The sequence below is a fragment of the Ceratotherium simum genome, chromosome 2, assembly GCF_057802395.1.
Source record: "Ceratotherium simum simum isolate JZ-2026a chromosome 2, ASM5780239v1, whole genome shotgun sequence".
Lineage (NCBI taxonomy): Eukaryota > Metazoa > Chordata > Mammalia > Perissodactyla > Rhinocerotidae > Ceratotherium > Ceratotherium simum.
The window spans coordinates 20,612,568-20,637,382 of record NC_141901.1 but is presented as its reverse complement, the minus strand read 5'-3'; the positions used below and the strand labels follow the sequence as shown (position 1 = coordinate 20,637,382).

General features: G+C 36.9%; 1 protein-coding gene across 4 annotated transcripts in view; it reads right to left on the bottom strand.

The window, feature by feature from the left end:
• HMCN1 (hemicentin 1) overlaps window positions 1-24,815 on the bottom strand; it is a 465,592-nt gene that overhangs the window by 332,783 nt on the left and 107,994 nt on the right. For all 4 annotated transcript variants that reach the window (XM_087439017.1, XM_004424923.3, XM_087439001.1 and 1 more), the window contains exons 3-4: window positions 16,115-16,273; window positions 14,892-15,014 (exon numbers count right to left, since the gene is read on the bottom strand). In XM_087439017.1, coding sequence (XP_087295143.1) covers window positions 14,892-15,014; window positions 16,115-16,273 — 282 coding nt within the window. The remainder of the gene's footprint in view (window positions 1-14,891; window positions 15,015-16,114; window positions 16,274-24,815) is intronic.

Genomic DNA, 24,815 nt, shown 5'->3' with positions numbered 1-24,815 from the left:
CCACACCTTTCTTTCTTTTGTCTTTAGCTGAAGATGGTATTTAAGCCTGAGTTCTAAGCCATCTCTGAGAGTTACTCATTTTTTCCTGGGTATCTCCCATGTATACGTGAGGTATACATGTTAATAAATTTCTGTTTGTTGTTCTCTTGTTAATATATCTTTTGTTACCAAGTTCCCACCCGAGAACTTAGAAGGGTAGAGGTAAAATCACTTTTTCCTCCCCACAACTCCATTAAAGAAAGTGCCAGGCTCTTGGTAGAAAGGAATGATAGATAGAGCCCTAGACCCTCAGTCAGAGGACCTGGATTCTAGGTCATGTTCTGGCCAAAATCATCTTTCCAGCTTACATTAAACATCACTATACTTGGATACAGGGCCTCCCTGTGCACAATAAAATTACCAGCAAGACAACTCCTTTCTTCCTCAATTTTCCATGGCTATTATCACTAACAAATAGTAGCAGACTTGGTATTTTATTCCAGATTCTCCTAGTCCAAATCTCAACTTCATTCCACTATTTCATTTCTTCATTCAGTCATTCATTCAATAGATATTAAGTATCTACCAATTTACTATATGCCTGGCACTCTGGTAGCCAACAGAGATGTAAAAACATAGGCAGTTCTTGCCCTTGTGGAGTTTACAGCCTACTATGGCCGACACATTGTTATTATAATACAACACGATGATATAACAACAGAGAGACAAAGGAAAGGCAACAAGCTAAAATTTGGGGATTCAGGGAATGTCACTGAGGGAAATCACTTTTAACATGAGATTGAAGGATGAGTGAGAATTAGCCAGGTAAATGAGGATGAGAGGTTGGTGTTTAGTTATTGGTGCAGAGTCTGGAAAGTTTTCCAGGAGGAAGGAACAGCTCATCTGAAGTCTCAGAGGAGAAAACAAGGTGCAACAGAGAAACTAAAAGAAGTACATTATAACTTAACACCGTGGCTCACATCTACAGTAAACTTGGTCATCCTCTGGGATGGAGGTACGTGCAATTATCAATCTCTTGTTTTTACTTTCATCCCCATTCTGTTCTATGCTTTCTCTCCATTAACCTAACTTTTTACAGATCCTTCTAGCCCAGAGTTCTTCACTGTGATTTCTAAAGACTCCATTCCATTGTTGGACTCCCTCACTCCCAGTCTTCACTGAAAATTCAAGGTACTTCCTAATCTCAAGGAACTATGTCTCTCACTCAGGCTAGTCTCTTCTCCAACAACTCTCTTTAAAAAAGGCTGCTCAGGGGGCCAGCCACATGGCCTAGTGGTTTAAGTTTGGCACACTCCACTTCAGCAGCCTGGGTTTGGTTCCCAGGTGCAGACCTACACCACTCATCAGCGGCCATGCTGTGGTGGTGACCCACGTACAAAATAGAGGATTGGTGCAGATGTTAGCTCAGAGTGAACCTTCCTCCAGCAAAAAAAAAAGAGGAAGATTGGCAACAGATATTAGCTCAGGGCTAATCTTCCTCAGTAAAAAAAAAAAAGAAGGCTGCTCATTTTCCTGCATCCCATATGTCTTAGAGATTAGTCCTGAAGCAGCCTTCTCTCTCCTCACTACTGCTTGCCCCACCCTTAAGAAAGCCCTGCTCCTTTGAGACTTGTGTCATCCATCTACATTGCTGTGTTGTTGATGTTCCTCATTAATTGAAGACTTTGGCACTTGGCCCACTGTCTTTCTCTCTATCCCAAGTCTTGTTGTCACTGCAGTGATTTCCACATTCACACAGACAACCTATCCAACATGCTGACCTCTCAATACCTTGATCTCTTCACATCTTGTAACCCCCATTACTGCTTCATTTCAGCCACAAACTCCCAAGGCCACATCATGGAACTTGCCCTCAACTGGGCCTGCTCCAGATATCTCAGTTTCTCTCCAGAATCTCTGAATCCTCCAGCCTTTATACTCAGTTGCTCCCTCTACAACCCTTTTGCACCACGAGAACATGCACTACATCTATTTTTTCTTCAATATTGAATCCTTAAAACCTAACACATAGTAGGTAGGCCTCAACAATGTTTGTTGAATGAATAACTGAATAAATGAGTAAATAAAGCAGAGAACAAAGATATAAATAAACGAGAGAGTGGTAGAATGACAAGTAAAAACGCCATGTTGCTACAGACTAAATGAAACACTAGGTGAATAAAGGATGGGTTGACTGGGAAGGCTAGTGTGAAAACACAATGGAAACATTTTAATAACTAACTGAATGTGAACAGCAAAGGTAGGGAAGGTTAAAGGGATGACTCAGGCCATTTGAAATGAGATGACTGCAAAAAAAAAAAAGAGGTGTAACATCAAAAGTAAAGGAGAACACTAAAGATGAACATGTCTAATGGGGAGATTCTAACTTAGAGGTGTGGGCAACATGGTCAGGTTAAGATGACCAAAGGGCAGTTGGAATACAAGAAGAGAGCTGGAGAGGCAGTCAGGGCTGGAGATTTGGACATCATCTGCACCAAGTAAAAGGGAAATCAATAAGAATCATTCATTCAAAAGATTCACTTAATAACTATTAATTGAGCACATACTATATGTCAAACACTGTTTTAGGCATAAACAATGGATATGTAATATAGTATTAGGCAGAGGGAAATGCTATAAAAAAGTGAAGTAGGATAACGGAAAATAGAACAGAAAATAAGTGATGTTATTTTAAATAATGTTATCAGGAAAAAAAAGACATTTAAGTAGAGACTTAAATGAATTGAGGAACAGAGTCATGCAAAGAAAGAAAGAAAAGACTGAATTATAATATCAAGAAAAATAGTATGTTTAGAGGCTAGCCAAGGTTGAAAAACACAGACATTCAGAATAAGAGGAGGAAGAAGTACCAGCAAAGGAGGCAGGTAAGGAATGGAGATCTTTTGAGGGAGAACATCACATCATGGATGCTCAGGGCAACAGGGCTTCAAAAAAGCAGAAATGGTCAACAGTGTCACATTTTTCAAAGGAGAATGAGGACTGAGGTAATGGTCATTGGAATACATGAAGAGAACAGTTTTGTTTTTTTTTTTTGTTTTTTTTTTTTTAGATTTTTATTTATTTATTTTTTTCCCCCCAAAGCCCCAGTAGATAGCTGTATGTCATAGCTGCACATCCCTCTAGTTGCTGTATGTGGGACGCGGCCTCAGCATAGCCGGAGAAGTGGCGCGTCGGTGCACGCCCGGGATCCGAACCCGGGCCGCCAGCAGCAGAGCGCGAGCACTTAACCACTAAGCCACGGGGCCGGCCCCGAAGAGAACAGTTTTAACTGGGCAGAGAGAGTGAATGATTATAGGATGAACAAAGATGACGGGACAAAGGAAGCAATGACCACTCAAGAAGTTTGGTGAAGAAGAGAAGCCCTGTACTTGAGGAAGAAGCAGAATTTAGAAGGTGGAGTTTTGTTTTTGATTTTGCTTTTGGATATGGAAGACTTGATCTCTCTCCTCCTGGAATCCAACATCTGGCCTCTTGAGGTATCAGCTCTATGTATGATGCATCCTCACAGCCCCACCAGCTCACAGCATAGAGCCTTGTTTATAAACCCATTCTGTGAGTATGTGGAATGTGTGTGAAATGTTCTTTTTTTAGTGAAATGCCCTCACTGTTTTTCTTTATTTGGAAAATAATACATAATCATTATTTTAAAAATCAAGAAAACACAAAACGTATTAAAATTATCTGTAATCATACTATCCAGTGATTGCCATCAACATATTTAGATATGATCTTTCCATTTTTTCTAAAACTATGCATATACATTAAATGAATTAATGTATTTTTTAAAACTGCAATCTTACCAGATATATAATTTTAATAAACATCATTTGAAGTAATAACAATTTTACTAATTTTTACTAATTTATTATTTAAATTTATTTTATTATCATATTATTGAGTTAACTTGTTAATTTAATAAATATTATTTGAATGAACAGTGGCCAAATTTTCACAAACAAGTTCACTAATTCCTGAAGACTTTCTTTCTATTCACAGAAGATTTTAATATTTAAATTTTAAGTGGTTTAACCATACCATGCATCTTTTTTAAGTTCAAAATTTAAAAAGGTGATTAACCTAACAATATATTTAAAGTAAATAAATAATTTGTGCCTATATAAGATTATATTTAAGAATTTTGAAAGACTTTCTTTCCTTTCTCTTTATTCATTCATTCACACCAAAAGCTGTTTAAATTATATGGTATATGACCTTAAGGTACATTTTTCTTCTGGGTCCTTTAGCAAGAAAGAGAAAAACCATTTGTAATTTTTGTCACAAAGCCAAATCATGACCAAAATATTACAAGGGAGCTCTCAAAAGTAGCTCATATCATCTCTTAAAAGATTTTGCTTTTATAACTCTATTACAGTTGGTTCATTCTAGGAATGCATAAGGAAACCTGGAAAATATATGAAGCATGAACTCTGTTTCCATTTATTTATCCTAGGTCATGAGGAAACTTCTTAAATAAAACTTTCCTTACTTTGACTCTTAACTCTTTCAATCCTCTTTGCTCTTGCAGAATAAGAAGCAAAAATTGGATTGTCCCTGATGAATGTGTTTGTTTACGTTGAATCAAGTGCAAATAAGGATAAATCATAATATATATTTGGTGTCTACATATCTTCTTGGAACTGCTTACCATTTCATTAGACAAGCTTACTGTTTTCAAAGTTGTCTCTTGGTTCATATTATACAGAAATATTGAAAATAAGGTCTTGAGTTTTCTTCATTCTTTATATATGAAATTCCTTAAACTGCTTTTTAAAAAACAATATTCATATATTTTCTCCAAAGGTATTAAGCTACTTTTCATTGATACAATTATTTCTGCCAAAGGTGTTAACCAAGTCTTTTGCTACTTTAACATAATATTTCTCTACTGTGTTTAGTACAAAAGTTATAACTTTTTCTTTCAGATGAATAGTAATTATATAATAAGATTCCTAGGTAGGTAATTAAAAAAAGAAAATTAGAAAATTATGTAAACTCTTCTGTGTCTAGAGCTTAACAACTGCTAATTACCTTGGGCCAATTATTTAATTACCATTATTTAAGTAAAATACTAGCATGTTTTCCTCTCAATTACCTAAATGTAAGGGCAGTAGGCAACTCTTGCTCTGGAGAAAAAATGTCGTAACCAGACCTTTTCATTTTTCCCCCTTCTGTGATAGACAAAAGTCTGTCCTTGGGTATCCTGCACACACAGATCTCTTGGTTGGATGGACCGATTGGCCTGGGTGTTCAGGAGCCTTTTGGGAAAAAAGAGACTAAGATTCCAAAATTATTCCTTCCAAAATGCAAAATTAGGTCCTTTTCAAAATACTTTGGAGACATGATCTCACTTGATTTTCACCAAAAAAAATTCTTGCTGTATACGTCTTTATATTTCCTAGATCAAATGATTGAAATATAATTGCTTTCTTAACAATAACTTAGAATCTTCACAAAAAAACAATATTTTTTTGACACAACAGGTATATAACCTCTTAAATGTGTTAGTTCTCTTGTTCTTTCTGAATTCCTATAAAATTAGATATACTCTGGCGCGCGCGTGTGCGTGTGTGCGCGTGTGTGAGTGGACGGAGAGACAGAGGGACAGGTTTATTATTTGAACATAGACATATGCTTTCTCTAAATAAAAACCTTTCAAAGGAACCTTTAAGATTTAAGTAGATAAAATATGAAAGGAAATATCCAAATTGATGAGGCTCTGCGAAAATGGCTCAATAGAATTTTATTTGTCTCAACATTGTACATTTTCTTCATGTTTTCTTGTATTCCTTTGTGGTTCCCAATAGGTTAACTCTTCAAGAGATCACGGTCAGTTACTTCACTGGCTACTAGTCGTTTCAGTTTTAAATATCAAGTATTTGGGATATTCTTCTCTCAATTCAACTTTAGTTTCCACCACAACTCCAATAAAAATAAAGACCAAGCCCTCTAAACGGGGAGAATAGATCATCTCTTTCAAGCCAGTGCAGATTCAAATAAATTTTTCAAAGACTTGGAAATCGACGCTATAACTTTTTGATAAGTTAAGACTCTTGCAAACCCAGAGTTAGCTATGTAAGGAATTGATTGATTCAGTTAAAGCTTACATCTCATCGTCAAAATTAATATTTTATTTCAGCTTCTAATCAAAATACAGTCAGCTAAGTAAACAGGTTTATTTCTCTTACTATTTGTTTTGGTCCTGTTGAATGCATGCAACCTGTTGGCTAACATTTTCCCTTAATAACATTTCTTTCTTTTCTTTTAAGAAATATTCCTTCAGGCATTTATATAAGCTTCTTTCTCCTTTCTCTCTGCTTTTTTGGTATTTTAGGAAGAAGCTTTAGTGAGTGGTGTCCATTCTGCTTTCTGAATTTTATAGACAAGTAGTAATACCAGGGATCAAATTATGATTGTCTTATGAAGGATTATGGGACAACACTTTCATATTGAAACTTACATTTCATAGGCAGTACTTTGCTTTGTAGATATGACTCCCACTGCCCTCACAGAATGTACTGCAACAGTTTATAACTAGTGCTTCAAACAGTTCCCAGAGCCAAAACACGACACCACAAAATGGAAGATGGACATTCTCATTTTTACAGGGCTTATCTTTTTACACAATGCATTCCTCACTCCCTACTCCCCACTGTTTCCAATGCAGGAGGACTCTGCTTGACTCTTGGTATTTTTTGCCTCAATGAGATTCTACTGAGAAGAGTCATCTTTTTTTTTCTCCACTTGCAAGGAATACTATGTACTATGTACCCTTTAAATGTCGCTTTGAAAAATTGTTCACATGCTCAGAGGCCTATGAGCAATAAATAATTTTTTAAACAATAAATTAAGTTTGTTTTTTCTACACAAATGGAAACATAAAGCACACATGGCTTCATTTAACCATATTAGTGACCTATAAAGCACTTCCAGGTGTCTTGGAGCGCTAAGGTAACTATGTGACTGGAGCATTAGAGTTTCCAGCACATACTCATGAGGATAACATGTCAATCTTAGCATAATAATAGAGAAGGAATGCATTCCACTGAAGCTAAGGTAAGCATTCCTTTTTTGAAGCATTTGTAATGTAGAGACATCTATATTACTTAAAGGTATGCACTCTGAGCTCTCCTCTTCATTTTCAACATTTAATTAGATGAATTCAAAGGGATAAGTGGGAAACATTTACTAATTGTTTTCACACATTTCCTGTAGCTTTCTAGAATGTTATAATTGTCTTGATACATTTTCAAATTTCAGAGGAAACACCCATTTCTACTTATTTTCAAGGTCAGCAGTAAGGTTATGTTTTTGAAATAACGTCTAGAGTGAAACGCAGAACAGGGGAAAACAACATGGCAGCTACCTCATTTCAGGAGACTAATTGTTCAAAACCCTGGTTTTCAGAGTCTCAATCACTAAGTTCATATGCAGAGAAAGCTCTTGGTCCGAATTCTAATCACAAGTGGCCTTCGGCCAAAATAGCAAGACAGGGCTGTGCCGCATTCATACTCCAGCAAAGTTTACAGTTTTCCTAATATCAGTACTGACCTCAGTGAAAATGAGTATAAAACTAGCAAGAAAAATATATCCAGTAATCTCTAATCTATGAGGCTTTTTGTTGCCAGGTTGTTGGTATTTTTCATGGACCAGTTGCAAGATTGTCTCTTTATTTTCCTGAGTTTTAGTTACTTCCTCTGAAATATCTAGTGAGTTCAACTCCCTCCTTCCCACTGGAAATTCCTTCCTGGAAAAAATAAAGATGCTTTCTTTATCTTAGTCTCAATTCCTGTTACAGACAGAAGAGAGGGCCATCTGTTCTGTCTTCCTCAAGAAGAACTCCACAGACCTGTCTATTGCTCAGCTCCAGGATGCTTCTCAGGCTCAAATCATCTCCCGTCTCTTCCCTGCAGCGGCACCCAGGGATTCTGCCCACTTTCCTCTCCTCTCAGTAGCCGCAACTACACATGCTGACTCCAGGAGGACTCCCAGGGAAGTGGGGTTTAGTCACCTCAGGGCTTCCCCCAACTACCTATATAGTGCTTATTATGTTATTTTGTTATTATTATTAGTGCTTTATAGGTCACTAATACGGTTAAATGAATTCATGTGTACTTTATGCTTCCATTTATTTAGAAAAAACAAAAAATGACATAATTTATTGTTTAGAAAATTATCTATTGCTCATAGACCTGTAAGGATTAAAGGAATGCACTCAGCATTCAGCATAGTGCCTGAAACATAACAACCCTCTATAAGGGTCACCTATATTATTATGCTTCTTATTGATGTTATTATACTCCCCGAATAAGCAGTTAAACCCTTTACCTTTTAGTAGTTTTATTGTGATGTGAAAATAAGAAAAATCACAAATACAGGAAAATTGTAAAAGTTCAAGAATCTTACAAAAGTTTTTAGTAGTTCTGAGTCCCTTCTCCCTCAGACATTTACTTGTAAAGGTGGGGCTCACCAAAATACCCCTCTCCTTCTGAGCCCTCTATAGGATAAGGGCACCCCCAGGATCTACAGGCAAAGCAAAACTGTGGGTGTCCTCTTTGGCAAAGGAGCCATTGCTGTCCTAAGAACCTCCGGGCTAGGTGATTTCCATTCTGCTGGCACTCCATTCAGCTGACTGTATGTATTCCTTATTTTATTTAATCCTCACAACAGTCTTGTGGGGTAATTAATATGCTTGTTTTCACATGAAGAAACAGTATCAGAGAAGTTATATAAAGTTACATAAACTTGTTCAACTAGTTAAAGACAGAGAGGTCATTCAAACACAGTCTCCCTAGTTCTAAAGCCCCAGAGTTTCCCATTATAGCATCCTGCCTTTGGCCATCTTGTCACAGATGGGCACTCAACATATATCTTTTTATTTTAGGGAAAATTCTAAAAAAAGGTTGCTGGACTATTTTGACTAACATGTATCACTAAATAAAAATAACAGCAGTTAATATTTATTGATATGTTCTAAATACAACAATCTTATGCATTAGGTACTATCATTCTCCCCATTTTACAGATGAGAAAACTGAGACTGAAAATGATGTAACTTGTCTAACATCACATGGCTGGGATATGGTCCCAGAGCCTGGAGTCTTAACTACTCAATACTGCTAGTGCTGGGTATATTCTGTGTGCCCTCCAGATCCATTATCTACTCTTCTCCATCAGGCTCCGTACCCTGGGACACTGACCTTTATGGACTGTCTCAACAGGGCTCTTTGGTCTCCCAGCTTCTCCACTGGGGGAAATGGAAGGCACCAGGAAAAGAAAAGGGATGAAGAAAGAGAGGTTGGGTATTTATTCCTCTGGCTCCATCCTCACAGGGCTGCAGTTTGCCCCTCATAGGCCGTAGCTTTTGATGAGCCCTCAGCCTTGCTCTCACCGGGTGCTAGTCCCAAGCTCTCTCCTCCATTGTTGCTGGACTCTTGGTGCTTCATCATCCCTGATGGCTGCCCTTAGCCCTGCTCACAACTTGGTAAATTGTTATTCATTACGTTCTATTTTGCCCCTGTTGAGTGAGCCATCTGTTTTCTGCCCAGATGATTACTAATACCCTGCCTCTGTAATAGATGACATCATTCTTTAATCATTCTTAGAATAAAAGTTCTGGGATGACCTCCCCTCTCCCTTTGCTGTTGTAAGAAAATTGATGGTAAACTCCCAGAGCATGCTGACTTTAGCAGCCATTAAGACAGTTTTGCCTAGGAGGGAGGAGGGCTTGGATCTGAGATTCTTAATGTCCTGGAATTTTATCATCCTGCCACCTATTCAAAGAAAAGTAGAAGGCATTTCAGTGCCTTTTCAGACCCTTATAAAGTAGAGGGCAATAAATTTAAATCAGATGCCTAAGTCTATTGTTAAGAGATAGAAAGGACAGGGGACGGGGGCTTTGGGGAGAAAAAAAAAAAAAGGAGGAGGATTGGCAATAGATGTTAGCTCAGGGCTGATCTTCCTCACAAAAAAAAAAAAAAAGAAAGAAAGGACAGGGGAGAATGGGATTTGCAGTTCTGTCACTTGAAAAAAAATTAAAATTAAAAAGCAAAAACATAACATTTTCTTAAAAGCTTATTATGTGCTGGATACTACTGAAATTTACCTATTTGCTTAACCTTATGTGGTTGGTACTATTATTTACCCTATCTTATCAATGAGGAAACTGAAGCACAGAGGAGCTAAATAACTTATCCAGGAATGAATCTAGTAAGTGGTGGAGCTGATATTCCAACCCAGAGAGTCTAGCATTAGATGCCCTTTTTCCACTCTCATCAGCCAAAGCAGCAGTCAGGATCCTGAGGAACAGAGGGTGTGCTCTGGTCTTCAACAGACCTGTGGTCCTCACTGAGTGAAGTCTCTGGCTGGTTGAGGAGTTGGGGTTGTCTCCATCAGACATTATCACCTTGTACTCTAATTACATCTCCTCTCCTCCTAGACAACTTGTAGACAGGGCCAGCACATTGTTGGCCTTTGCTTTCCCAGTGTTTAGTGCGGTAACTAGCATCAAGTGCCCCAAACATTTCTTGAACAAATGAATGGTGACAGAATCCCTGCTGTGTCATTTTATTGTTAAAACTGCATCCTCTGATGAAAACAAAGTGGAAATCACAGGCAAGGACTTAATAGTGGTTAAGGGTGCAGCCTCAGGAGACAGACTGCATATGTCCCCCATGGTCAAATACTTAGCAGCAGTCTGACCTTGAGCAAGATGCTTTGCCTCCCTACGCTTCAGTTCCCTCATCTGTGAAATGAGGGTGATGATTGTGGTGTCTTCCTTGTGGGCTGTGGTAAGAATTAAATGAAATAAAATGAACTCAATGAAATAAAATTAGATTTCTTGTTGAACGGCCATAATAAGCACTCAATCATTCTAAGTTGATATTGGTATTATTTTCTTAGTCATAGGGAAATCACTGAGAAAAGGAAAGAGTTGTGGGCGTCTTTCATGTCTAATAGAGAATGAGGGTGGAGAAGAGTATGCCCATGTCAAACAGAGCAGCACTGGGACCGCTCCAGAAGAAAGCACTGAGTGCTCACAAGGAATGCTGGAATTAAAGCATCCTACACCAAAGACCTGCAAGTTACAGGATAAGATAGTAATTAAGATATATTGTGGGACTTCTAAATATCATCATTACCTCCTTCAAAAAATATAAATTATTTGACAGCTATTCCTTTTTTTAATAAAACTTCCTTCTGATATAACATAGCCAGCTCTCCAGCATTACTTACAAGTGGAGAATGAGACCAATCTACAGGGCTGGGATGTCCAGGTAGAAGGCTTTTGGGGGGGGGGGCGAGGGGGAGGGGGATGTTCGAAGACATGAGTTGGGGAAGGTGGGGACAAAGGATGGAGAAACTCAGAACAAGCGAATTATCCAATTAATGGATCTTTTGTGTTAGCTTCTTTGACACAAGAATATAGCATCTGTGGGTGACTTTGAGATTTCAAACTTGGACTGTTCTTATACCAAAGGAAGCATTAATTAGATCCATTGACAATCACCCTGTTTACAAAGAAATGGAGGAGTAAGACTGTCTACCTCCTTTTCCATCTTCAAAGGTGAATCGTTTACTAAGTATATCCTTGAGATGTGTCTTAACTTGTATTTCAAGATGAAATACTATTCAATGATTTATAGGTCACTGATGCCCAGCCAAATAATTTCTTCACTTTGGTTTCCCTTTTATGTCAAATAAAGATGAAAGATACTCAGATCTTCTACTTAATCATTATTTAAAAAAAAAAAAAACAAGAAGAAAGAAAAAACTTCCAGTTAGCTGGAGAGAAAGTTGATACAAAATATACTCCACTGGGTTAGGAATTGATGAACTAGGTTAAGAAGGTAAAGCAGAATACTCTACAGTTTCCTTTAGAAACAGTAGATGAAAAATTGTTCTTGAGTAAAATGAAAAGACAGTATGTATGTGGACTCCCTGCAGCTCTCATGTCTATTAAATGTGCAGATATCACATAGCATCTATTTTCCCTAAAGTTTATAATGTTTATGTAATAGGAGAATTTGGAACAATGAGAAAAGAGAAATGGCTAAATCATATACCAAAAATTTGGCAAATCCAATTTTAACACTGTCGCTCTGCTTTTTGTTAACAAAATCTTCCACCTTGGTGGCTTTAAGGAACATACTGGCTTATATAGTTCCAGCAACTCCTTCACAATATCTTTTCTCACACACACAGGAAAAAAGAAAACCACCTCTCCAGCCTCTTCCCGGACTCTCTCACTCAAATTCATTTCCCAGCAACAACTAGCCATCTGGTTTCTAACAAACATAATGGCACCATTTCCCACTTCGAAAGCAATTTAACATCATCACAAGGACTATGATAATACTGCTTACATTTATTGGGCACTTACCTTGTACCAGGCCTAGTATGGAACATTTTACATGCATTATCTCATTTAATCTTAAAACAACTTTCTGAAATGGATAATTCTATTATCCTCATTTTACAAACAAGGAAACTGGGGCTTACAGAGACCATGTCACAAAGATATATAGAATTAGTTAGTTAGGATGCATTTATCCTTAGGTAACTAAATACGCATCTCTAACTGGCTTAAGCAAAAAGATCATTTCCTTAACTCTGGAGGCTTAGCAGTAGGATGGGTTTGAGTGTTGACTTAATCCAAAGACTTTGGATTTTCTTAGCTCTTTACTCCCCCTTGTATTTGTTTCATCCTCAGACTTGTATTAATATGCCTGCATCAGATCCGGGGTTCATATCCACACAGGACAATATCTAGAAAAAGAACTCTTCTAAAACATCCCTAGCTAAATTCCCCTTGAGTCTCAGTAGCCCAAAGTAGATGAGATGACCTTTCTTGAACCAAATGAAGAGGGGGTTGGAATTGGTATCATTGACAGATAAATTAAGGCCCATCCCTGTTGGCATAAAACTCCAGTTTATAAAAATGGACAATTTTAGCAATGCTTCTCCCTAGTCCTATGCTGCCTAAGCTAAATTTAAAGATCAGATATCTGTTAATGATCTGGGAGAGAAACATTATTAACAAACCAGTGGATTAAATTTGTTATATATCTATATTTATAAAATTTTCCACAATTTATACCAAATTTTTGTAAATTGTTATTCTTATAAGTTATTTGGTAATTGTCAGAATTGTTAAAAATTATTAGGACTACAAAAGTTATGTATCATGCCACTTATTTAATAAAGTGTGTACCTCTGTAGGGCTTATTTTCTCCGTTTAAGATTACAATAATATTTTTAATTTTGTGTAAGTCCAATATTACCTGCATAAATGGATATAAATGGAGTTACATTTACGGGACACACCATGTTATCTTCTAGCTCTGGGGCCTAACTCCTAATAAAATGTCATGGCTCTTCCTAAAAGTTTACCCAATTTGTTTTGGGAATCTCCAAGTTGTGCCTGACTGCTCAGAGTTTCAAACAACTGTTGTTTCAAATGCCCTAGGTGCCGACCATATCTCCTCTCGCCTCTTCTCTTCTCTAGTACCTTCTGCTGGGAACCACCACGTCCACTGGGCATGGCATCCTCTGCTGGCACCAATGCCCCATCTGTCTGCACTGAACACCACTCACTCCCAATCCAGAACATCACAACACCCCAAGTGGGTGGCGTCCTCACTGATGCAAGAGAGAATGATGCTCTTCCTCACTTAGACCCTACTTTGTGCTGATGATATTGACTGTACCCCAGGGTCTTACACAATTCCAGGTTAAAAACGATTTCAACAAGAGGCCTTTCCTTCGTTAGGGTCAAGCACAATGTATGATATGAGAGAAGAAACACAATTCATGAGAGAGTCCTGCACTCTTCTGAAACTATTTTCTTTCCAGGCTCCCAAATTCTCATGCAAATAATTGCTAAGGGTGCCCCCTGTCTTGTTAGACCTAGCCCAGGCATTTCTGAGTCACTACAGTGGACACAATACGGACTCAAACCATAACCCTCTCTAAGGTTTCTCCCAAGAAAAAATTTTTTAGATTAAAGTAACCTTCTAGGTTTGTATATCGTATGTTGATAAAACATACGTTTGCTAGATTGTTTATTCTAGAAATTTGCAATGTCCTAATAGTTCCACCATGATGTAATAAGAACTCTTTAGTTATAAGAGGACTACTGAACCATTTCGTTCAGGACACAAACAAGTCTGTCATGAAATAAATAGAATTTGTACAGATACAGTGACCACATCAATCAAATGTGAATTACGCCCACATAAAACCTTATCTTTGTACTGGCATGTTTTTAGAAACTTAAAATGGAGTCAAATAAATAAAATTTTATTATCACAAGTGAGGCCAAGGCAAGGTGACAAAAGGAGAAAGAAAGAGTCATGACAATTAGACATATCTCAAACATTTGTTTAGAAAATACCAAGATTTTCTTAGTAAGCTATAGATTTTATCATAAAAGTTTTTAGATAACTATATAGTTACTTAGTTAAATTTTTTTACTGTTAATCTTGGAGATAAAACCTAATAAGAATTTTGCTCAATAATTAACTTTCTCACATTTTACTTCAGTAAACAGTCAAGCCTTATTTTACCAGTTATCCAAAAGTTGTGCTTCAGAAATACAAATTGACTTACTAAACAACAAAAACTACAAAAATTTTCAAGTCCCACTACATGAATTTTAAATACACTTATGCTAAAATCTAAAATAATTTGCCAGGATAGCGTAATACAGTCTAGAAATTAATACTAATTAAATCTATGCTTCTCCATGTTGATTTAATGCCTTTATTGACCTGTGGCCTAGGGGAAAAAAAAGTCCTTTTTTTCAAATTGTTTTTGAAATCATATCTGTCACAATTAGGTTGGCCTAACTGATTTTGGTAAGTGATAAAGTAGACCCACTTTATTACACTGACCTCATTAACTTGTTTTTTGTCCAGATGGAACACTTGACCAGAACTTGTAGAAGCAATTTCTTCATACACTTTATATCCAATATGGTTCCTGTCATCACAATCTCCAGTGAGCACAAATACCACCTATAGTGTCAAAAAAAAAAAACACAGTTTAAAGGGTTTTTAGAAATCAACATATATTTATCGAGCACCTATTATATGTTAACATACTACTAGGCAAGTGGAATAATATATACAATATTCCTCCCTATAACCATACACTTTGCAAAAGATTTTGAAGTTCTTCTTATCAAAGAGGTGGAACTTACTTTGTCATCTTTGAATCAAAGCTCGGACATGAGCTTTGATTTGGCCAGTACTTTGGCCCAATTTTTTTTTTTTTTTTCCAACTAAAACATTTTTTTTAACTAGTTTTCCTTTTCTTTTACAAGAGAATAATCATTCTATTAATATTATACTACAAAAGCATATAGACTCCATAATTTAAAAAATTAAATGTCAGATATACAAGCCAGCTTTGGCCAGTAGCACAAGGCAAAGGAACATTCTACCAGTTCGGAGCCTACACTCAAGAAGCCTTGTGTATTTCTACTTGATCTCTAGAGTTTCTGCCTTGGCCATGAGAAAGACATGCCTAAACTAGCTTACTGGTCTCAGAAAGAAGCTGAGAAACTTATGAAGCAAAACCAAGTCACCCTAGAATCAGCCTGGATAAGCCAAACCCAAACTATCCCCAGATACAGAAATGAGCAAGCCTAGCCTAGATCAACTGAGCCCTGCAAACATGTGAGAAATAAATACGCATTGTTTTAAGCCATTGAGAATTAGAACAGCTTGTTATGCAGCAATAGCTAACTGATACAATGAGTAACTGGCTTAGACAAGATTCCACATAAGAGATGATATTTGAAATGTAGGCCTTTTTTGTTAGGTCTATGTTTTTGTCAGTTATAAGATGGTAACAAGAACTTTAATTAATCCCCAATCATTTATTCTCTGTATTAAAAAGCAAGGCATGCATATGCTATGTACAACTACCACATATCCATTTAATATGTTTAAATTAAATGACACACGTATTAGAGTACATATATATGGATTAATAGTTATAATTATTGACAGTTACCACACATAGTGTAGTCAAAGGGGAGAGACACCTCTCACATGCTGTATTCCTTACAGCCATATTCAGACGGAAGAGTTTGGGGTTGATTCCTACTCACCTGGGACTGTTTCTGTTGGATAAGCTGCAGCACCTCATGAGTGAGCCGATAATCCTTGGACCGGGCATCAGTGAAAACATAGATGAAAGAACCAGGAAGAGAAATTTCCAAGGCAATTTTTATAGCTCCAATACTCATTTCTGGACAATCACCACCACCCTGTTGAGGAGCAGAGAGAAAAAACGCAAAAAAATTCATTAGCAGAAAAGAAGGGGAAATTTTAGTTACGATAAGTTGCTTTAGGAGCCCTAAAACTGAGCAAATTCTCTTGGCTTTTATTTTTTGTCGGTTTGCCACTAGATTAACCATTTTGGCTACAAGGAAACGGAAAAGAGATAAAGTGACGTGGAGATGGAAAAACCTATACTTATGCATAAATCATCAATTCACCCAAAACACACAAAATAACAAGTTATAATATACTTTTTGCTTAATTAAATGTTGATTCACTCTCCCATTCTCTTACATGACTATTTCATATATCCCCTCTTTTCTTATCCCTTCTCACAATTATTTGATGACCTTGCTTCTATTGTAATGAGAAAAAGAAGCAATCAGAAGAGAACTTTCATCAACTCCCACCACAACACCTGTTAACCTGCCTGCACTAGCAGCCACATGCCCTCACTTCACAGTGAACGAATCATTTGTGCTCACAGCTAAGGCTGAGTGCCCACCTGTGCCTAATTAAGGACATGGCTCCTGTGGCTGTCCCCTCTCTCTACTCCATCATCAAACATTCCCTCTTTACTGGATCATTCCCACTAGCAAACAAACATACTGTTATATCTTCCATACCCCAAATTCCTGCTCAAAGGTTCCCTATCAGAGCAGCCTTCCATGACCACATTATATAAATACACCCTCTCTGTCACTAGATATAATATTCTATTATAACTACATCTCATAATTTAGCCAACCATTTCTGTATTGTTGAATATTAATACTCCTTCAAATTTTCCTCTATTATAAATATATAAATACAAATCTATTATAAATATTTATATATATAAACATACATATTATTTCCAATTATTTCCTTAGCATAGATGTCACTAAGAGCCAAGGGAATGGACTTTCAATCAATATGTTTTGAATAATTAATAACTGCTAAACACCCTGCTAAGATTTGAGCATATGAAGATGAATAAGCCAAAGTATCCTGTCCTTAAGGAGCTCATGGTCTAGAAAAACAATTAAATAAAAAGCAGGGCAGCTTGGGATCATGGGGGAACTTGTGGTTCTACAGTCTACCGGAATCCAACAAGTAAGAGCTCTTTCTCAAAAACAAAATAATTACTTGATTAAAGGGATTAGGTTTTATCTTTAAACTCTCAAGATTCTATTTGATTCTCCTACTGGAGCTTTCCCCAGGCTCCAAACTGTCTCAGATTCTGATACAGACACCTTGAGCACCAGAGCTCTAACCAAGGTCATAAGAACTAAGCATTAGAATTGTTTACACTGTAGCCTGGATGAACTGGAGAATCTTTTCTTGCATTGGATCCCACTCAAAACTTACAGCCTTTGAGTATCATTTATTAAATGAGTAAGAACAGAGCACCAACTGTTACTAACTGCTTCTAAAATTGAGACGCATTATGCCACTTTCTTAATGGTAGGGGGCTGGACGCTATAGTAACCTGATCTTCACTTCTGAGAAGATATCAGCTATAGACTCCTAGAAATTTTACGAAGTTAGTAGTCTCTTCTATTTTTGCAGGACTTATCTCCTATCCTCTATCATTTCTGTGCATTTTCATGACATTTAGTTTAACAGACAATACTGCTTTCAAAAACTTGTATACTTGTATCCCCAAACTGTACTTATTTCCTAAACTCCAATTTTCCATCTTCAACTGCTTGTTAGATATCTACTCCTAGATGCTCTATGGGTCTCTACAACCCAATATATCTAAAATGGAACTCATTGCATTTTTCCCCCCACCATGTCTTCCCTATTTTTGTTAATGGTACTATCTGCCTAGATTTTCAGGTTCTAAACCTGAGTCACCTTTGACTCCTCCCTCTTCCTTGACCTAATCAGTGGTCAAACCATACGCCTTCCACTTCCTTCATGAATCTGTCCCCTCCTTTCCTCTTTACTTCCTACAATTCACTCTTCTTATCATTAATTTTATTACAAGTATAGCCTCCTATCTAATCTTCTGCTCTTCGTACCACCAAATTTATTTTTCCTACAATAAAGAGCTGTACATATCACATTCCTACTTAAGATCTTTCACTAACTACTTGTGTTGGATTGAATTATCTTTCTAGCTTTCTATCTCCTGCTGCCCCCTTTCTATAAGTTGCTCCCTTTAAGCTGAGATTACTTCCTGTTCTCTGAATAGGCCCCTTGCTTCACATCTTGATGCCTTTAATACTTTTATCCAAGTAATCTTTCTACTTCTCCCTCTCCACCGTCAAACACTCCTTACCGATATGCACGTCTACATTCTCCCATTTTCTATAAGCTCTTTGATGACAGGAACTATGCTTTGCTGAGTCCTTGAGTCCTCAGTTCATAGAGTTTGCTGGCATATATTAATCACTGAGTAAATATTTGTCAAATTGAACTATTTTCTTTGCAAGGTTGAGAGACTATGCCTTCCTCTCTTTAAAACTTTCCCTTTTCTTCCAGTCAGATGTACCTCCTTACTCTTCAGATGTACTCCTAATATGCTTTAATGATATAACATTTTTTCCTTTGCATAATAGTTATTTGGGGGATTATCATATGCAACAAATGCCCGTGAATGAGAGTGTGGGTGCTAGGAAAGTGGGAAATACTACTCGGCACATTAGTAATTTTAGTTACTAATATGTTGGATAGGAATAACTTTTGCTTACAGTAACTTTGCATATCTGTAATGGATATTCTGCACTACTCAAAAAATTTAGATTCCTATTGTATTTTCAGAAGCTTAAACAAAAAACATTACTTAACTGTACTTGACATTGCGTACCTGAATGTGAATCACAATGTAACTTATCCATTCCACAAACATTTGTTGAATGGCCAAGTAAACAACGATAGTATAACTCTAAGGAGAGATTAATTGCCTTTTGCTAATTGTCACCTAGTACGAAGGGGCTAGAAGTTTTCTGTCTATGGGCCAAAAATCAGAAGAGCTAAGAAATCTCCAGAGATACACGCCAGGAATGGCAAGAATGATAATAAACCTTGTCCAGTTACTGAGTGAAGGACAGTCTCTGAGCCATTGGACTTGTGTTCAAATTTACTCTAAGAGGACCTAGGGATGCCCTAGTTCATCCCTAAACACCACCCAGGAGTAGACTCTAGAGACCACTAGAATCCTTGGAAGTGACTCCAAACTAATTCATCCCATTGGGATACCTCCATAACTTCAGGCTAAAACTTGAATGGAGCCTTAAAAAAAAAAACTGTATTGAGGGCACAGTCCCACGGCCTAGTGGTTAAGTTTGGTGCACTCTGCTTTGGTGGCCCAGGTTCAGTTCCTGGGCGCAGACCTACACCACTCGTTGGCAGCCACACTGTGGCGGCATCTCACATACCAAATAGAGGAAGACTGGCACAGATGTTAGCTCAGGACGAATCTTCCTCAGCAAAAAGAGGATGATTGGCAACAAATGCTAGCTCAGGGCAAAACTTCCTCAGCAAAAAAAAAAGTATTGAAATGGGATCTCTAAGCCTTTAATTATTTTTGCACCCTATAAACCTGAATAGAAGAGTTTAAAGCCACATATTAATAAAACCATCATAGTCAATATTTTCTTTAAGTATTGGAACCACCTTATTCTCTTGGTAAAAGCACCTCTGTGAAACACTGAATCTCATATATATGATGCTTAATATTGGTTAATACCCAAAAGAAAGAGTGTGATGAACTGACACAGCTATGACCCCACAGAGAATTTTACAAATATAACTGTAAGTGAAAGGCATTCCTTTTATTTCTTGAACTCTTTTATATCATACTCTCCAAAAGGAACTCTTTGACTTTCAAGGAGGAACTAACAAAAAGTCTCAAAGCAACACTAGGGAATATCAAGTCAAAAGGAACCATTTTGACCCACATATGTCAGAAACCCATACTGGATGTGCTTATACATCTCTTAGGAGTGATTTGTACAGCTCAGTCAATTTTTTCCTGCTGTGGAAATCAGCGTATTCTTTACAATACAAATGATTATTCTGCCCTGAATTTCATATTTGCAGACACAGATTTTATTGTTATCATACTGGTTACATATTGATTATAAGTTGTTCTCAGGATTAAAACTCTCCCCAAAATACTACAGTATCTTTAAATTATTACCTTTCTGCTTCTAGCTGTTAGTGGCTAACTGAAAATTAAAATTAAATGTTAACTAGTAATTCATATCTTAGTGAAACTACTTGTCTATCTCATTGTGGATGTAGGTTCCTGAAAAGAAAAATAAGTTTCATTTTTCCAAAAGAAGTTAACATATAATGTTATATCCTTATACAAGCTCCCTATCTGATACTTGAGTTTGGTTTTCTAATTATTTTAAATCATAAATAACCATTAAAATGATCTATAAGATGAATACTTTAGATAGTGTTGTCTAATACAGTAGCCACTAACTAGCCTCATGTCGCTACTGAGCACTTAAAATATAGCTAGTGAAACTGAGGACCTGAATGTTTTATTTTATTTTATTTTAATTAACTGAAATTTAAGTTAAAAAACTAAAGAAGTACTAATTTTTTTATATTGGTAATGAAATCATAACATTTTGGATATTGGGGTAAATAGATTATTAAAAATTAATTTCAACTGTTATTTAAAATTACATATGTGGCTCACATTATATTTTTGTTGGACAGCACTGCTTTAGAATGATACATTTGGTTTAGTTATGTGGGCTTCACTCAAGACTATTATTTGTAAGGTTGTTGCTTTGATCTAAAAGTCTTCCGTGAACTTTGTTTCCTGGCAGAAGTTATTAGAAACAAAATTCAAGTTGCTTTAATTTACTAAGGGTCAGGAATCAAGCTACAATCTACTTCAAAAATCTATAAATTATTGATTTTGTTTATATATACATACACACAAAGTCTATAAACAAAGTTTTTATGTATTTATGTAAAAATATAGAGATACATATGTCAGAAACTCAACACACAGGTTTGTTGATAATGTTTCCGAAATCATGAACTGATGTTCTAATTTTTAAATTTAGCTTTGGCAAAATATGACTAGAGAGAAGTATTGTTAAAATGTCCATGTTTATAAATAAACCTCACAAAGTCAGATACTTTAGGTTGGTCTGCGTCAAACACACGTATATGTACAGATTTCAAAATCTGGGGCATTGGGATTATGACTGAAACTATAAAAACAAACTGTTTTAAGTTTTAGTTCCAAACAAACAAAAAGTAGTCCTTTAAAAGCCTTAACATTTTCTGTTTTGACCTGAATACCAAATGGAAAACAAAAAAAAAGTAAAAAAATTTTCCATAAAACATCTATGATGAAGAAATTTAGAATTGATGAACTTCAATCTATGAAAAGTCTCATTATTTGATACTTTTATTGGTAATAAGGCACTCTATTTTTATTAACTCCACAGATATCTCCTCTTAGCCAAGCACTGAGACAGTACTGTCACATCCACTATGTTACTCTTTACATCAATTGATGACAGAGGTATCATTTTTAACACATTTTCTTGACAGAGCACTAAATCTTGAAAATGCCTTTCCCAGGGTCACACAACTAGTCAGTGAAAGAGCAGGGATTAGAACTCAATTCAGCCCGGCCTGAGAGTTCACACAAGCTCCAGTGAGGCATTTTACTACTTTCATCAACTTCTGTGACTGCAGCAAGTAGCCTATCAGAGACACTGTAAAAGCAGAGGGAGAAAGATTCCCATTTTTCTGGACGCCCACAGAATATTGTTCATTCTTCTATTGTTGCATTCACTTGAATTAATACTTTATGTTTTCTTCCTGTAGATCTTTGTCCCTTGAGGAACTTAGTATGTGTTCCATTGTTGTTTGATGAATGAATGGATAAATGAATGAAGAGTAAGTAAATGGGTGAATGAGATGGTGCAAAGTAATCTTGAACAATCTAGGCACACCTGCGGTATTCAGTCTGAGCTTTACTCAAGCCAAGTCCATCTCATGTCAAGTGATATAATTCCAGAGCTAAGCCCTCTAACAGTACACAAGTACAAGTGCCAAAAGTTGCTCTTCAACCAAGCACTCACTGTATATATTCTTAGTGGTATAGAAAACGAACTCCCCCATCTCTCATCTCCCTCTCTCTCTCAATCCTGGCATGCAGTCAGGTTTAATATTTAACAAAACAAAACACACATGGCTATGTAAATGTATTCCCCAAAACCACATAGACCTGCACAAATACGGATATATTTACGGTGTGAGGGAGATGAAGTACATAACATGTTGAATTGCGTAATTCCCTAAATGTATATAAGAAGGGCTTGACTTTGTTAACTTTGTGTTTTATCTGAACTCTGAAATGGAACTAATTTGTATCAGTAGGCACATTCTTGCTCAGTATTTTGATATTCACTTTATCTTTACAATTCTACTGATGGCTGCAATTTACTAAGTTGCCAAAAACACTTCAGATAGAAAACATGTGTGCTGAAAAAACAGAAGCATGTGACCATTCACAGAAAATGTTATCCTGGAATAAAAGGGGGGAAAAAACCGTAACCTTAGAGTTACAGTGATAACTATGTTCAAAAAATAAATTCCTGGAAAGCAAGATTAAATAAGAATGAACAGATATCCTATCAGTCAAGGGAGTAATAAAACACAGATTATCATGCTGTCTTCCTAAATACAAGACACTGTGGGAGTGGCACTAAAATAAACTGAACCTTTAAACCCTGAGAAGAGTTGGAGAAAAATGAGGTCCCTGTCCAAAACCTAATGGGAAAATGCTCACCAAATGAGGATCAGAGAACCAGAAAAGCTAATCACAGAGCAGGCACTTGACCAAGCCTTATTATTTCTCTTCTAGTCAACTCATTCCAATTCTTCTATTTTCCTCTTCCATTTTTATTGAACTAGTGTTTATACCAGTTGTTTGCCTAACTCTAAGCAATCAAAAAACGAAACATTTTTGGTAGGCTCATGACTGAGTCCAAAACAATTTTTATCTGTATTATAATACTTGTTCTTATTCTAACATGAGTATAACCTACTAAGCCTAGTTTCAAAGTCAAACTGTATTCCTTTCGCATGGAACACTCATTGCTTGAAATGTGTTATTTGTATAATTTGCCTTTTACCTATAAAATTTAGGAATGAAACTCAGCCACAAGCTGAACAAAAGTTTCCAACCTTCAGTTCTCTTTCTTAAAAGATAGTTGTGTGATTCTATGACCAAGAAAACAGAATGTACATGTGGAAACTATTAAATTACATTGAATCTAATTTAAAGATGCATCTAAGCAAGTATAAAATAAATCAGAATGACTGCAGAGCTCTAATGCATCAGTGACCTGTGCTGGGCTTCATACTTGTAGAAAATATGGCAGGGATGTACTGAGAGACGATCAGAGTGTTTCAGAGTCCAAACCTCCAATCTCCATAATCAAAATAAAAGATGCTACATCCCAGGCAGTCCACCATGCTGCCCACTTCTAAACAGTGATAAGCAAACAAGCTTGAAGAAGGTGGAATTCAAATCAAAGCATCAAAAAACTGCCAACCTCGATTCTAGACTCATTAAAGGTAACAATTACAACCATTTCCAGGCTTCTGATTATCACCTCTCAGTAGTTAGGGTCTAACTCTTCAGCAATTGATCTTGCAATCTGTTGCAACTTTTTTCACCTTGAGTCGTCAGAGGAAATTCAGTTTACTTCAATTCAAAAACCACAAACAGGGGGCGGGCCCGGTGGCGCAAGCGGTTAAGTGCGCGCGCTCCGCTGCGGCAGCCCGGGGTCGCTGGTTCGGATCCCGGGCGCGCACCGACGCACTGCTTGGCAAGCCATGCTGTGGCGGCGTCCCATATAAAGTGGAGGAAGATGGGCACAGATGTTAGCCCAGGGCCGTCTTCCTCAGCAAAAAAAGAGGAGGATTGGCGGATGTTAGCACAGGGCTGATCTCCTCACAAAAAAAAAAAAGAAAAAAAAAAAACCACAAAGAGGAGCTGGCCTGGTGGCATAGTAATTAAGTTCGCATGCTCCACTTCGGTGGCCCGGGGTTTGCAGGTTCGGATCCCCGGCACAGACATACACACCGCTCATCAAGTCATGCTGTGGCAGTATCCCACATACAAAATAGAGGAAGAGTGGCACAGATATTAGCTCAGCGACAATCTACCTCAAGCAAAAAGAGGAAGATTGGCAACAGATGTTTAGCTCAGGGCCAATCTTCCTCACTTAAAAAAAAAAAAACCCATAAAAGATATACTATGAACCAGGCACTCAACATCTTGACTAATAAATCAGGAAATGATGTGCCTTCATACTTTAAAACCTTTCAAAACCTTCATAATTCACATGAATTAGAATGGACCATGTTCCTTTCAAGAAGGAAATGGCATGAGGGCAACCAAGCATAACAAAAATACCACGTTATAACTTCTAAAGACAATATCAAAAGACATGTGGAAGTATCCAGGGTTAACTTTAGGCAAAAATGGAATAATGTAAAATAGTATCTTGGTATTCTCAGTCTCCACTTCTGTAATCTCCCCTTCAC